At 49.6% G+C, this 16,183-nt stretch overlaps 1 protein-coding gene across 1 annotated transcript in view; it reads left to right on the top strand.

The window, feature by feature from the left end:
• Positions 1 to 289: 289 nt before the first annotated feature.
• The window catches only part of GALNT17 (polypeptide N-acetylgalactosaminyltransferase 17), a 253,854-nt gene continuing 237,960 nt past the window's right edge, over positions 290 to 16,183 (top strand). The window contains exon 1 of the mRNA XM_036394943.2: positions 290 to 726. Within this exon, the coding sequence (XP_036250836.1) occupies positions 489 to 726 (238 nt within the window). The 5' untranslated portion in view covers positions 290 to 488. The remainder of the gene's footprint in view (positions 727 to 16,183) is intronic.

Here is a 16,183-nt window from a genome sequence, read left to right as displayed (position 1 = left end):
GGCCCCGCTCCGCCCGCGCAGGGGGCGCCGGCTCGGCCCGCGCCGCGCAGCAGCGGCCCCGCTCCCCCCGCGGGCCGGCGGAGGCGGGAGGCGGGCGGGGGCCGGGCGTTGATGCCGGCGCTGATGCCGGCGCTGCCGCAGGGCTCCTCGGCCCCGCGGCGGCTCCGCAGCCCCGGCGCGGCCGCCCTGCGCGGGGCATGAAGTTGCGGCGGCGGCGGCGGCAGCGCGGCGGGCGGAGCGGGGCGGGCGGCCCCGGCCGCGCCTCCTCTGCGGGGTCATAGTCCCGAGCGGGCTCGCCGCGCCTGGGCGAGCGGTGCCGCTGCTCGCCAGCCCTCCCGCTCCGCTCGCCGCCGCCGTCGTGCGGCCAGCCCAGCCCAGGCGGCCGGGGCGCGCTCCCCGCGATGTGCGCGCAGCGGCGGGCGGCCGCCGGCCCGCTCCCATAGCCCTGCCGGCAGCGCGGCGGCTGGCGGGGCCCCTCGGGAAGTTTGATGGCTTCTTTGAGGAGAGTCAAAGTCCTGCTGGTGTTAAACCTGATCGCCGTGGCTGGCTTCGTCCTCTTCCTGGCCAAGTGCAGACCCATCACGACCAAGAGCGGCGACTCCTACCATGACATCCATCCCAGGGCAGAAGTGGCCAACTTGACAGCCCACGGCATCAGCTCCATCCAGGATGCAGTGCTGAAGAGGCTCTCGCTCCTAGAAGACATCGTTTACAGGCAGCTGAATGGTAGGAACAGTTCTTCTGCTCTTTAATGCCTTCGGGGTAGGGTCGGTGATGGTGAATGGAGGCTCGGAGCAGGTGCCCGCCTTGCCTGAAGTTTGCATGACGGACCCCTGCTCTCTCCTCTGTTGTTGTGCAAACGGAGTGTCAACAGACTGAATCGATTTAGCATCTGATTTCTAAGTTTCGTGTGTGCCTAAAGCTCGGGGTACCTTGCACAGGATGGAAGGAAATGGTAATAACAGAATGCTGCCTTTCAGATTTATAGCGGCGGTCAGTAAATGACAGCAGCACGATTTCTGCATCAAACGAGCCGGGTGTGCGGCGGGTGAGCACGGGTTGGAGCAGCGCAGGGTGTATTGATCGAGGGAATGGCTTTTACTCCCGCAGAGCTGGGCTCGGAAAAGGAGTTTTCAAATGGCTCAAGTGTGTTGCATCATTTGAGTGCAGAAGGTCAGAAAGCAAAAGACACTTTCCCTAAGAAGTTAAGCAAACTATCCAGTATTTCCTATGGCTCAGCACTGACAACTGCTAATTAAAATCTCAAGTAATGCTTCCCTTTATAGCACAGAAAAGGGATTTCTATTAAAATCTCACCAGGTTCAGTAGTTCAGAGATGTAGAAAGGGAGTTTTAAAGATGCTGTGCAGGATAAACACATTGTAAAGATGTAAGAAATCTAGGTGAGATATCTAATTAAAACACTCACTGTGGAAGCTGATTTTTTTAAAGTTGTTCCCCACAGATTCACAACTGGGGGTGTAATTTCAATCAAGGGTCTTGCTTATTGCTTCCAATCTTTGTAGCTTTAATCCCTGCAAGTTTCTGTGTGTTGGAATGAGCAGAGTTGGTGTTTCTGGCAGTGTCGGTGTGATTCCCTCTCCGAGTTTGGAATGTGGAGCTCGTGCCCCATTCTGTGCTGTGCTGAAGCAGGAGCTGGTGTGTGCTGTGTGTCGGTGCTGAGCCTGAGCTCTGGCTGGTGTCACTGTGCACCCAGGAGGAGAGGCAGGTGCAGGGATGCAGCGTGGCTTTCCCGGAGCACTTGGCTCGGGCAGTGGCTTTGGGGACAGCACTGGAGCACTCAGCTGAGGAGGAAAGTGTTACTGACATTCCTCCTGGATACACTTGCATGAGAAACCTGTCCTGCCCGTGCCTGGCACTGTGAGATGCTGAAGCGGCACTGGTGAGTGATAAACAAAGGAGAAGCATGAGAATAATGAGGAATAAGGTAGGAAGTTGAATGTTATTTGCAATCAAAATGTGAAATTGCCTGCTCCTGGATCCTGCTAGGGCAGAAGTTTCCAGGAGGACTTAGGCAGGTTTTGGGCAGTAACTGCAGCTCAAGATAAGAGCTCTTATTCCAGGACATTGAACTAGGATAGGACAAGTGATCATGCAGCAGTCTGCCATCCCTGCAGACATAGGGTGAGCTGGGGTGATCCCTTACTGCCCTTCTCTGGGGGTTAACCTGGGGCTCCCCACTCTGCCCTGCCCTGTGGTGCCTTGGGCCGGTGAGAGGAGCTGCAGGGGCAGGGACAGCTCAGTGCTGTCCCCAGGCTGCTGTGGGCACGGGCAGCGCTGTCTGGAGCCTGCTCAGTGCTGAGCAGCAGTCATGCACCTACACACCAGGGGAGGCAGAGAGGGAATAGATATGTTGGCATATCACAAACGTTTTCTCAGGGCAGGCAGAAAGCTGAGCACATAAATGTGACATCTTGTCTGGCTTCTGCATCCTGGGGTGATTTATAGCAGCGCTGATCAGTCTGCCTAAAAAATAGCTCTGGCATGGTGCTTATGTAACTTTGGGTCAAGTGTATATTTGGTACGTGTGGTTTGGAGAGAAGCTCATTGCTCTGAGGGGTGGCTCTGGGCTGTGCTTCAGCAGGGCTGGGGTTTACAGCGAGATGTGGGGGGGCCATCCCCACCCAGCAGCACTGAAAGGGAACAGTCAGGGGCACTGGGACAGCCCCTGGGACTGAGGATCAGGAGCCGCTGGAGTGGCTTTCCCGACAGGAATTTTCTGTGCCTGGATAAGTGTTCATCCTCGGCTCTTGAGGAACACCTAAAATCTCCTGCCTGCTGGAAGTGTGCAAATAGGAGCTCACCACTTCTCTTTGATTTTTGTGTGGGCAGTTTTGTGCTGGTGCCTCTCAAACCCCACTTCAGCCCTGGGCCAAGCTCCCTGCACAATGACACACTGAGAGATGAGAATTCTCTTTTGGTTCTCAAAGGTCATGTTTCACTTGAAATCTGACCTGTGGTTTAGCAACTACAAAATCATGGAATAAAGTTGTCTTGGTTTGAAAAGACAGGTGTCTGCTAAGGAAGGCAGGAGCCTCCTTTGAAATGGAAAATGTAAACCCCCTCCCTCTGAATTATTATAATTTTGAAATTAAGCGGCCCTCAGGCAAACATGTGGGAGTAGGAATAGCAGTTCTTTATTAGGGAAACTAAAAATAGAAATGTAATAGTACAAACAACAAAAAAAACCACTGCCAGAGTCAGAACACAACCTGACCCTGTGTGTCAGGGGGTGGCACAGCCCCATCCCATGGGGGCTCAGCCCTCCTGCAGTGCCAGCTGTGGCTCTGCTGGAGCAGGGATCCTGCACAAGGGGGGAGTTTTCCTCTGCAGCTCCAGGGCTGCTGCAGATGGGCCTGGGCTCCCTCTGGCCATGCAGGGCAGCAGAAGCTGCTCCTCTGGCAATGCACTGGGCAAAGGCTGCTGTGCTGTGCCAGGCTCCCATTGGATCCAGGTAGGAATGCTTGGCTCCTGCCCTGGGCGCAGCATCTCTCCATGGGATGCTGGAATTGGATCAGCCCTGCAGGGACACTCAGTGGCCATGGACAGCAGAGATCTCCTGCAGGGAGGATTGGCTGGGGGAGAGATCAAGAAAACTGCCCATGAACAGCAGAGAACTGCCCCAGCTCTGACAGATGGGGACACAACACACACACCCAGCTAAATATTTCATCCTAAGACAAAAATATTATATATAGGGCTGCAAGTTTAGAACCTGCACCTCACAGAGCACTGGGAAGCGTTTGGCCAAAGAGAGAAGCTACAACCCACTCTGTGTGCAGCCAGCTATGGATTTCTCCTGCATTATAGGACTTGGATGGATTTCAGTGGGAGTTGAAGCCATCTTTAAAAACCTGAATGTCTTCAAAAGCTCCATTCTGTACAGATAAAATGAGCAATCACCAATCTGATCATAGCATTGCTGTGGGTTTGGTTTTTGAGTCATGTAGTGTAAAGCATATTGGAAATAACAGCTCTCGGTGGTACAGCAGCCCTCATGTTTTATGTGTGTATATTTATTTATCTCTGTAAAGGTTGGCCATAAAAACAAGGTAAACATCACTGCTTTGGCTCTGGGAAAGGAGGGATTTGATATAATCCTTCTGTCTGAATGATTCTTCTCTGCCATGCTGTTCTGGAAATAACACCAGGCTCCCTCTCACTCCTCTCTGAGCAAGAAGAGCTGTCCCAAAGGTGACCCAATCTGTACATTTGTTTTGCTCTTTCTAAAAGTTGATTATTGCTCTTGAACTCATTGCACAGGTTGTGTGGGGTTGCTCTTTGCTGATCTAATTGATGGCTCCCACACACAGAGGTCTGAGGGTGCCCTTTGGAATGGAGGGCTTGGTATGTGTAGGCACTGATCTGGGAGCTCAGGGGATATTTAATTTCTGCAGTCTCTTTTATGGATGGATTCTCTTGTCCAGCAGATGTCCAGAGAAAGCTAATGAAGGTCAGAAAGGAATGTGTATATTTTACTCTGGGTGTTAACTACAACTTGTCTTTTTGATCCAAGCCTGTTTTTTTATGTGCTGACATTTACATGAGTACAAATTGTGATCCAGCTTATTTCCAACTTTATGGAGATTTGCACAAATGAACTTTTCAGTTTGTGTTTACAAAGAGAGGGTTTCTGTGCTGTGTGACCAGGTGAGGGGATGAAGGGAGCAGAGACTCAGAAGGCAGCACTCAGCATGGAACCATGCTGAATTTTCAGGAACCACGTGCTGCTTCCTGGGAAGTACTGGGCAAAGTCATCCCATTAGCTCACCCCATTCCTCTGGGGTTAATGCAGGAACCCATTGATGACTACGGGGAATCTGAGAAATTGGGCATTTGTAGGAGCCAGAGACAGCAAAGGTGCTCCAAGCTTTGAACATCCCAGTGGCTGGAGGGTGAGTGACATGGCTTGAGGAAAGCTGTGTTTGTTTCCAGTGTCCAAAGCTACTGTGAGACCCTGTCAGTGGGATGGGTCAGAAAATGGTGCTGCCATTGGAAAATAGGGATTGCAGGTGGGAGAGAGCTCTCAGTCAACCCTGGGTACAGCCATCCCCTGGACCTGCCCTGTCTGAGCATCTGGAAAAGGTGGGAGCAGGCAACTTGTGCTGCCCACTGGGCACCTGAGGAACCTCCCAGGCAGCCACTTCCAGCCTCTGTGGCCAGCAGAGGTCTGGCTCTTGGATGAAAGCCTCCAAGCAGTGTGAAGGCTGGAACCTCCCTCTCTGGGGTACTGGTGGATAGGGGTGGATTCACAGCAGCTGCTGACTCCAAGAAGTGCTTGGCTGCCTGGAAGCCAATGTGACAGGAACCATGTGGCATCTACCTGGCAGTGTGGAAAAATAGTACCAAAGTGTGAACTTCAAGCTAAATACTGGTAGGACAGAGAACAGAAGGGCATGGCTGACTCATCCAGAGCTCTTCTGTTAAATTTTATTTTGTGGTCTTTCAACAGGTCGTAGAATCACAGAATGGTTGGGTTGGAAGGCACCCTAAAGACCATCCAGTTCCAGTCCTCTGCCATGGGCAGGAACACCTTCCACCATCCCAGAGTGCTCCAAGCCCTGTCCAACTTGATGTATAAGATCAGGGAGACTTACAGCTATTTGCAAATTGTTGTAAAAGAGAGCAGTGATGGAGGAGTGCTGAAGTGAAGCTGGCCAGAAAAGGGTGAACAGAGAGGGCTTCTTCCCCTGTGCTAAAGAAATGCACAGATTAAACTGCTGCATTTACCGAATGTTAATGTTGAAAAGGAACTTTACATTCCTTGGGGGTGAAATAAGCCTGTGTTCATTTTTTAAAGCAGCCTGCATCTGTGCTTTTGCACATGGAATAATGTGAACATGCTGAGGTATGGCCAAGTGCATGCCAGCAGCCTCCTGTGTTCTGGCTGTGCTCTCATCTGCTTATCCAATTAGGAAATTAACTTTGGGAGGGTTGCATATGGACATGGAGGCCGACACTGAACCACAGCCCTCAGCACGGTGTTGCTATCCTTGTAAAGTGGCACTTAATTAACTTAAAACACTTTGGAGATATGTGGATTTGCTTCCCATAAGGATAAGATAGTGCTTATCTGCTCTAACACTTATCATCCTCCAAACACATTACAAACTTAGCTAACCACTGAGTATAGAAATTATATATGTAAATAAGGCAGACTAAAAGTGGTTTTATCAGCATTTAGGCGAATGTAATAGCACTTACACCCACAGACTGGTAATATTGAGTTTTTAACAGGTAGGTAATATATTAACTTAAATGCTAAGAAATTCCCTGATTAAGATAAATAACTAAGTGTAAATAACTGAGAGGAGGGAAAAGCTGTTAGTAGGCAGTAGGGCCCAAACTTTAATGATGTTGTTGAGCTAAAATAGTTCTTTTTATGAGCAGAGCCTTGGTGAGTGCAATCCTTTGATATAAGAAATGATGATGTGGAGATAAGGGATAGCACGATGGGGATGTAGCTGCTGTGTTAACTGATGGATGTCACACAGCAGCTGGGATGCTGCTTTCCTGTCTGTCCCACTGCCAGGATGTTTCTGAAGTAGAAAATAACTGTATTATATAGGATGGCCTTTACATATTATATAGCAACTTGATGAAAATTGCCACTTTAACATTTAGGATACACCAAACTGTCACCGTCATATTTTCTGAAAAATCTCTTTGCCCAGGAGTTTCTCCTGGGAAGCTGAGAAGCCTCAGAGAAAAATGAAAACAATATTGTCTCATTTGCTTCTCCTGTGTTTTGCTGCTTTAGAATGTGTTTGGACATTGTTTAGCCAACAGGTGATTGTTTCATTGGTTTCATGGGAATTGTTTTTACTTATTGGCCAATCAGGGCCAAGCTGTGTCAGACTCTGGAGAAAGAGTCACGAGTTTTCATTAGTATCTTTTAGCCTTCTGTCTGTATCCTTTCTCTATTCTTTAGTACAGTTTAGTATAGCATTCTTTAATATAATATAGATCATAAAATAATAAATTAACCTTCTAAGAACCTGGAGTCAGATTCATCATTCCTTCCTTCCAGAGACGGGGTCCCAGAAAATACAACACCAAACAGATTTGGTTTCCATATTCTTTATTAGGAATAATGAAAATTATGCATTCAGTACCTGCTTTTAGAAGTTCTCAGCCTAAACTTTCTCACAGCAGGAGAGAGGTCTGCACAGGCTCAAGGCACCTGAGAGCTGCTGCCTGTAAATTATTCTTAGCAGGTTCCTGAGAATTGGGTTTGATACTGATCAAGGAATGAATAAAGGAAGTAGTTCTTAGAGAAATAATAGAGTTAAAAGGTGAAGCTTAAGAGAGACATTTGGAAGCATCTGGAAGCTCAGACATTAATGTGACATTTAGTTTGCAACCCATCTGACAAGGAGCTGATAGATAATTTGGGGGTTTGATGGTTGTTTGGCATCATGATCCAAATATTCCCTGACATTGACAATGCATGAGTAATAAGCCAGTAGCACATTTGTCGTGCAGAGACAACGCAGGATTCATGGGATGCAACAGCAGTGACCAGAATACAGTGGTGTTTTAGTTTTGCATATTAATTCAGGCCTCCCTGAATGGAGAAACAATCTTCCCTGGCTGGTAGAATTCACAAAGGTACGTTAGATTTACGCTGCCTGTTTAGTTGTGCAGCTATGAGAAATATCTCCCCAGGGATACAAAACACCCAGCAAGGTGCTGTAATTATGTGAATAATAGTCCTGCTTGTGAGCCTCAGTCTGGATCAGGAGTGTCCTATTGTGTCTCCAGGGAAAGACACTTGGAATTGGATTTCTATGAAGAAGCATGGGCATGTAGAGATGTTTCAGTGCCTGGAGGCTTCCAGCTGCCACTCCAGAGGGCAGGACTCTGCCCATGGTGTTCTCTCTGCTGGGTTCCCAAAGCATCCTGGATACCCCAAGCCCTTTGGGAAGGCAGCAGGAATTGCTGGGAGCAGTCCTGTGCTTGCTGTCTTGGAGATCTCCCCTCTTGACCAGGCAGGAGCAATGGATGAAGTTGGCTTCAGGCATGTGCTGTCCATGTGCCTGGATATTGGGGAATCTTCTGGTCCATTCCAGGCCATTCTGCCTCCTTATCCTCTCCTGGCAGAGAGCACGAGTGTTGCTGATCAGAAAATGCAGCCTGTGAGAAACCCACCTGTTAACAACAGCAAAGGGAAATGAGCCTGCTCAGGTAACCAAGGAGGTTTTACTAATTTTGTGATTCACACCACTAATCTTTGCCTAAAATGGAACATCTGCTCCAGATGTTGCTGGCAGGCTGCCACTTCCCAGCTCCTCAGACACGCCTGAGCTATGGGGTGTAGCTGAGGGCATTCTGCATGCTGATAGATTACATTTAAAAGAGAGGCTTATTTTTGGTAAGATGTCCTTATCAAAGTCTGCAAAGGGCTGTTCAAGCTGAATACTCGGAGTATTGACCCTCCTGTGAGTCAACAGCAGTGATTCAACTCAGAAATGTATCAGAGCAGCACAGAGATTATTTTTCCTAAACAGTTCTGGGAGTACAAGCAACTGTATTTTCCAGCCCCCAGTCCCCATGGTCAGATTTGTTCTAGAAATTGTTGAATGCTTTACACCTTATAGCTACAAGCCTTGCTATTTCTGCCTATAAATCTAATAGCTATCGACCCACATTCTGACATCCCCTGACGGTTATCTAAAAATAATGCAGGAATGATGCAATGAGACGTAAAACTGTGAGGAGAGGGCTGTGCTGAGCCATCACAGCCTGCTCTGGGTGCAGCTCAGGGCTCTGCTGCTTGGGTCCTTGGGGAGATGCAAAGTTGCCTGAAAAAGGAAGAAAATTCCCGGTGAGTTGGATAAAAATCACAGTTTGCGTTTCCCTTTTTAAAATCTGATACTCGGCGCTCGCTGTGTAATGAATCCCAGTTCTGTGATCCTGCCCTCCCAGGGATTCCTCCCTGAGAGTCCCTCTGATCCCTGATACCCCAGAGAGCCATGCCAAGGGCTGTCTGCCATGTCCCAGCACTTGTTCTGCCTTGGAACAGGAAACACTGACAGCATCACCGGCTCTCTGCTGTGGCAGTAATCCGAGAACTCTGCTTTAATGGATTTGTTAAAAAAAGGGATCCCCCTGGGCTCTGTGACCCAAGCTGCTGTGCAGGAGCACCATTCTTCCTGCTGACAGGGAAAATGAGAGATCTCTGGAGCTCTGGGGCCGTGTCACACACAGTCAGTCAGCACATCTTCCCTCACCGCTGGAGTGCTGTGGTGCACAGGGGGATTCAATTCCAGAGCAGTAAAAACACCAGTGTGATGTGTCAGCATGGGATGATCAGGAAGGAAGGAGGGAAGGGGAATCCTTGGTCCCTCTCCCCTTTAGTGCCCTTATTATGTGCAAGTGGAAATGACTTAGAATCACAGACTGGGCTGGGTTGGAGGGACCTCAAAGCCCACCCAGTGCCAGCCCTGCCATGGCAGGGACACCTCCCACTGTCCCAGGCTGCTCCCAGCCCTGTCCAGGCCTGGCCTTGGGCACTGCCAGGGATCCAGGGGCAGCCCCAGCTGCTCTGGGTAAGCTGAAGAATTCCCTCCCAATATCCCATGGAACCCTGCCCTTTGTCAGTTTAAAGCCCTTTGTCTTGGGTCATTTCCCGTGGTTTGAGGTGTGAGTGACCCCAGCACCTCCGTGGCTCTGGAAGGGGAAGGCTCAGGCTGAGAAGAGCTGGGCTCTGCCATGTGCTGCCTCTGGGCATCCTTGATCCCTCTGCCTGCATTCCCCAGCACCCAAAAGGGATACAGGAGTTCCTTTGCTCCTTCTCCTCTATGGAACAGCAGGGCCTTTCTGTGTTGGTGGGCCTGGAAATGCAGATTGCTGTTCCTTTGTGTCTAAGTGCTGACACAGAAAGCAGAAAGCCATTACAAGGGAGAAATCAGCAGTGGATTAACAGACACCAGCAGAGCCCCAGCTGAGTTATTCTGGGTGTTTCCTCGAGCTGCAGAGCCTCAGAGAGCCATGCAAGGTTTCTTACCTGCTGGTTGTCACAATTTACTTAACCTTAGTTTTAATCTTCATTAGTTTATGCAGTATTTTGGGCAGGGTAATGGCCTGCCACGGTTGTGCCTGTTCTCAGAGCATAAAGGTAAAATGAGAAGGTTAATTTTTAAATAACAATTAGAATCTCTTTTTGGGTCTTTGCCTATATTACACTTTAAATGGAATCATGAGGGCACTCACGTTTGCACCAAATTACTGCTAATTCTTCCAAAGCAGTTGCTTGATCACACTTTACAAACACAAAGCAGAGGAGGAGAATAAAGAAGTGAAAAGCCATTTAATGAATTTTAAAGCTTGCTTATATTTCATTATTGGATTTTAAATTTTTGTTGACCTTTGTGTGTTTTTAGTATTTGCTGCCTTCAGAGAGGTGGGCTGGAACACTGAATGCTTTAAATATCAGGGAACATAAACCCCCTGTTCTGCTGGATTTTATTGCAGTATTTCCTCTTTACACTGACAAGACAATAACAGTAATAACCATTATCCTGGTGTAAACCACATCGTGCCTTACCCTTTGCTAAGTGTAGCCCAAACACCAAAATGTGGGATTTCAGTTTGCTGAAAGTTGTTGCTCTTGTCATCAGGAGGGACTGGTGTCATCACTGAGGGCAGCAGGACCCAGCAGGAAAGGTTTGGGGCTCAGTTTTAACTGTGATGTTTTGTGCTCCACCCATCACACAGAATAATATTAGAAAAATATGTAACTTAGGGATTTATGTTTCCTTATGTAGTACTGAAGGGATGTCTCAAGGACAGGAAGAGATGAGATTTTTATGTGAGGAATGATAGGAGAACAAAGAAAACCTTGCAGATGAGTTTTGGTTATTTGAAGATACTTGGAACTGGCATCAAAGAGGTGGGAACAGCAAAAGTGAGGCAGGAAAGGTGCTGGGTGTGCTTCTTCCTCCTTAGGGAATCCCACAGAGTGGTTCAGGCTGGGAGGGGGCCCAGAGGGTCCCTGGTGGCACCTCCCTGCTCAGGCAGGGCCATCCCAGAGCACAGGGCACAGCATTGTGTGCACAGGGCTCTGCAGGATCCCCGCTGAGGGAGACTCCAGCCCCTCCCTGGGCAGCCTGCTCAGAGCTGGGCACTGCCCAGGGCAGAAGTTGTGCCTCCTGGGCAGGGGCAGCTCTGGGCATCCGTTCCAAGGGCTGGGCTGGAGCCTGGATGAAGTGATTCCCCCTCCCTTGGGCTGTGACCTTGCCCCGTGGTCCTGACTGGTTCCTGTCCCTGATATTTGGTGCTATAAACCAGTGAGAAACAGGCTGTTCCCAAACCACTTAATACAAATCATGCAGAATGTTTGGGTGGAGGGAGAATTAGACCTAAAGTTGTGTTAATTCCCTGTCACTTTTGGATTCCAAACTCCTCTTAGTTTAAATCTTTATTAATTGCATGATGATTACGGTGAAGGGAAGGTAAGTTAGAAAATGAAATAATAGAGTCATAAAATATCCTGAGCTGGAAGGGGCCCACAGGGATCATCCAGCCCAGCCCATGGCCCTGCACAGGACACCCCAACAATTCATAAAGCAATTATTGAAGGGACACACAGAGGGACCCTGGTAGTGGGAAGCTGGGGGAGCCAGAATTTCAGTTTGGGGGAGCAGGTGCTGCTGGTGAGACAGGGGCTCTTTGGATGAAGTGACAGGCTGGACCCTGTCTGGTTTTCAGGCCCCTCAGGTGGAAGTCAGGAACAAACCTTCAGTGTCAGGAGTAATAAATGATTTATTTACCCTGTGGGCTGAGGGGGCTGCTCTCTCTGGCACGAAGGGGAATGGCTCACACGTGGGGCTGTTTGCTCAGAGCTGTTGGGAGGGGACAGTGAGTGAGGTGCATCATGCAGGTGATTTATGGAGGGGCAGACACCCCTCAAACCTCCTGTCAGAAGTGTCTGGAGGTAGTTCCTGCCTTTTGCAGTGTCTGACATGGGAAGAGTTGTGGGGTCAGGTCATTTTGGCTTGATTTGCCTTTGGATCAAGCACTGAATCAATACTGACTTTCTGGGGGAGTTTAATCGCTGTTCTGACAGACATGAAAGGGGCTAGGCAGTAAAATGGGATTTTACACTTTCACCAGTCTTTTCCTAGTAAGTTGCTCAACTTCCAAGTACTAAGTAATGCTGTGTCCCATCCATGAATTTTCCTTCCTACTGATGCTGTCTGTTTGATCTGAGAGCAGCACCAGACCTTGCAAATTAGGGCTGCCAGCCAGGCTGCAGTGGGGACAGAGAACAGGAAGGAATAAAACTTAGACATCACATTGGAGGTCTTCAGCATAATTTATGCTCTTTGTGCAGCTGTTTGGAAAATCCTGGAATTCCCCTGAATGTCCAGCTCTGCATATCCAGAAACACCCAGCTCCGATTCCAGAAATTCCAAAGAAATTTGATTTGGATATCCCTATTTACTCCAAAGCTACAGACCTGGGTGGAGACATTTCTGGTATCATTTTATTCTGAGGCTACCCAGACTTTTCCAGCATGAGAAACTGCTTTAATTTGTTTATATTTTTTTCCAGTTAGACTGAGATGGCTGGATATTGTCAGGATATTGTCAAGATCATGTTTGTCTTTAATGACATCAAAGTGGTCCACATGCTTCTGGGAAGGATGAGTGAGAAGAATCACAGAATGTCCTGAGCTGGAAGGGATCCTCAGGGATCATCCTGGCCCTGCCCAGACACCCCAATAATCCCAGCCTGAGCATCCCTGGGGGCTCCTGGAGCTCTGGCAGCCTCGGGGCTGTGCCCATCCCCTGTTCCATGTACCAAGAACAGGCACCATTGTCCTCATGGAGGGAAAAGTGGCTATAAAGGGACAATGAGTGGAGTGGTTGAACTGGCAGCTCAAAAAAAAAATGGGGCTGAGAAATCATGGGAGCAGAGAAGGATCTGGATGAGGAGGCTGAGATGGGTGGGGACCTTTGGGATTGAGGAATGGGACAGGGTGTCCAAGGAGCAGCAGTCCTGGGGCATCTCTGCTTTGCTTCAGGAATATTTGAATGTGTGCAGCTGCTTATTTTGTTACAAGCAGTGGAAGAAGGGCTTGCCACAAAAGAAGTGTCTTTTCAACTCACTACTTTGTGTATATGAAGTATAACTAAAAGGAGAGGGGCTTCCAGAAGCCTTAGTGGCAAATGTAGTCGCTGAAGTTTGTTCTGGTTTGGTGATTCCAGTGTGAGCCTCGCTCAGGAGATGAGTGGGTGCAAAGCAGGGCAGGTATTATTAGCTGTGCAAAGCAAAACAATACAGTTGCTGTGGAAAAATTACAGGGTTTGTGCTGAAGCAGATATTTAACCTTTGTTTTTACAACTCCAGAAATGAAGCAGTTTGTTTCTTAATGGGGGTTTAATGCTGCAAGTGTGTGCTGACTGGGTTTTCACGTGGAATGGAAGAGATGCTGGGCTATTAAAGTCTGGTTTAACGATCTCTTTCCCCATAACTCCTAATATTTGCCATTTACTAATTATGATGTTCTGAAGTAGTTTGCATTTGCAGTAGATGTTTTAAATGCTGCAGCTGTTTTCGTTTCAAGCTAACTGCTGGTGACTTTTTTTTTAAAGAAGTATTGTGTATTATTGGTGATTTTTGGAGGCTGGCAGGAAGCGCTCACCTCAGACTGTTCTTAATTAGGAAGTTTTTGATGTCCAGGCCTCCAGTGGAAGCAGAACTAGAAGAGGAGCTGTGCTGGAGAACACAGAAGCTTTCTGTGAGCATTGTTTTGTGGTGTAAACTCCTGTGAGTCAGCAAGGGTGTGCCCAGGGGTGGCTGCTTTGGGGCCCTGTGTGATTTGGGATGTATTGCTGTGTTTGTTTGTGGTTTTAAATCCTTGGGATTTTCTGGCAGGTTTATTACAGGGGAAATGTGTCTGTTTGAGAGGTCACAGCCTGGGCAGCAGCTTCTCAAGGAGGCTGTGGGAATGAAAAAATCAGAGTGGTTCGTTCATGGCCCATTCTGCTGCTCCAAGGGACAGTGGGATGGGACAGGTGACCTCATTTAGGGCCCCACAGATGTTGTGAGGACACTGACCTTTGGTTTGCAGGGCAAGGTCTGGGCTGCAGGGGTGGCGTCTGTGGGGAGCTGCTGGGAGCTTCCTCCGTGTGCAGGGGAGCAGCAGCAGCAGCCAGCGGCTCCCAGGGAGATCCAGGGGGAGCAGAGATCCCCCTGCAGGGCCAGGAGAGCCCAGGGCACAGCAGGGGGGGCTGGAGAGGCTCTGACCCCATGGGAGCCCCTGCTGGAGCAGGGTCCTGGCAGGGCCTGGGGATCCATGGAGAGAGGAGCCCACCTGGAACAGGTTTGCTGCAAGGACCCGGGACCCCATGGGAAATGGGATCCACACCGGGGCAGCTCCTGAGGGACTGAGCCCATGGGAAATGGGATCCACACTGGGGCAGCTCCTGAGGGACTGAGCCCATGGGAAATGGGATCCACACTGGGGCAGCTCCTGAGGGACTGAGCCCATGGGAAATGGGATCCACACCGGGGCAGCTCCTGAGGGACTGAGCCCATGGGAAATGGGATCCACACCGGGGCAGCTCCTGAGGGACTGAGCCCATGGGAAATGGGATCCACACTGGGGCAGCTCCTGAGGGACTGAGCCCATGGGAAATGGGATCCTCACTGGGGCAGCTCCTGAGGGACTGAGCCCATGGGAAATGGGATCCACACTGGGGCAGCTCCTGAGGGACTGAGCCCATGGGAAATGGGATCCACACTGGGGCAGCTCCTGAGGGACTCAGCCCATGGATAAAGGAACCCACACTGGGGCAGCTCCTGAGGGACTGAGCCCATGGATAAAGGGACCCACACTGGGGCAGCTCCTGGAGAACTCTCCCCTGGGAGGGACCCCAGGCTGGAGCAGGGGCAGAGGATGAGGAGTCCAAGGCCTCTGGAGGAAGGAGCAGGGGGGACAATGTGTGATGGAGTGACCACAGCCCCATTCCCATCCCCCTGAGCCTCTGGGGAGGAGGGAGAACAAATCAGGAGTGAAGATGAGCCTGGGAAGAAAGGAGGGGTTTGGAGAAGGTGTTTTAAGATTTGGGTTTCTTTCTCAGTTTCCTCCTCTGATGTGATGTGTTGGGTAAATGGAACTGATTTCCCCCAGCTGGGTCTGTTTGCCCATGGCAGCAGCTGGTGAGGGACCCCTCCCTGCCCTTATCCCAGGCAGAGCCTTTCCCTGTGTCCTGTGTGCCCTGCCCAGCTGAGCAGGGCAGTGACAGAGGGGCTTGGTGGGCCCAGGGTGCCCAGCCAGGGTCACCCCACCACAGCCCTTTTTGTGTGAGTGGCCTCCCTGCACAGAGCTGAGAACGCCTCAGAAGTGGTTAAAAAACCCCACTCATGAAGTGTGAGTTAGGCTGGGACTGTACTTGAAGGAAGAAGGAAATGAGCAACTCAGAATTATTGGGATGCTCTGCAAGCAAGGCAAGCCTGTTAGCTCAGCTGCCTGCTCCCTTTGTATGTTATCTTACCTTGTGTTTTACTTGTGTTGGTTTTTTTCTTAATCCCATTTCTCAATCACCTTCACTAGAGGCAACTCCAGCTGTGACTTGACAGCTGCTACTGTCTTCTGCAGCATGTGCTGCCAAAATCCCAGTTGATTCTGAGGCTTAAGGCACAGTGCTGTCTATTTTCTGTATTTCTGCCTACTATGAAATCATACACATTAATATTAATCATGCTCTTTCCAAATTCAGAACCCTCTAGGCCTGTTGCAATTATGGTTTTTTTTTTTAATTTAGTTTTTGACAGGTGTGCCCAGGTAGTAACAGGGCTTATGAGCCTTGGCCCAGGGCAGAGCTTTGGGCTTGGGTGGACTCAAATCTTGAACTAAAACCTTAAACTCCTAAGGAAGCTTGAGTGTGAGTGAAAACTTGGAGTACTCTCTGCACCTGACATCCTGTGAAATCATTCCTTGACTTGGCAGAAGGGGCTCTGGTGGCAGGGTGGGATGTGCTGCCTGTCCTCGTGCTGAGTGTTGGGTGTGATCCTGCACACACCTGCTGTGGGAACCTTGAACTGGGCTTATTTCCTGCTGCTTTTAGCTCCAGGCTCCCTTCCTGCTGTCTAGAGGGCAAAATGCTGCTGCTCTTGGAGGCAGGACCTGACCTGCAGCCCCCCTCACCCCT

This window comes from Molothrus ater, chromosome 21 (assembly GCF_012460135.2).
Source record: "Molothrus ater isolate BHLD 08-10-18 breed brown headed cowbird chromosome 21, BPBGC_Mater_1.1, whole genome shotgun sequence".
Taxonomy (NCBI): Eukaryota; Metazoa; Chordata; class Aves; order Passeriformes; family Icteridae; genus Molothrus; species Molothrus ater.
The sequence above is the reverse complement of the archived record's forward strand: the minus strand, read 5'-3'. Positions and strand labels throughout refer to the sequence as shown.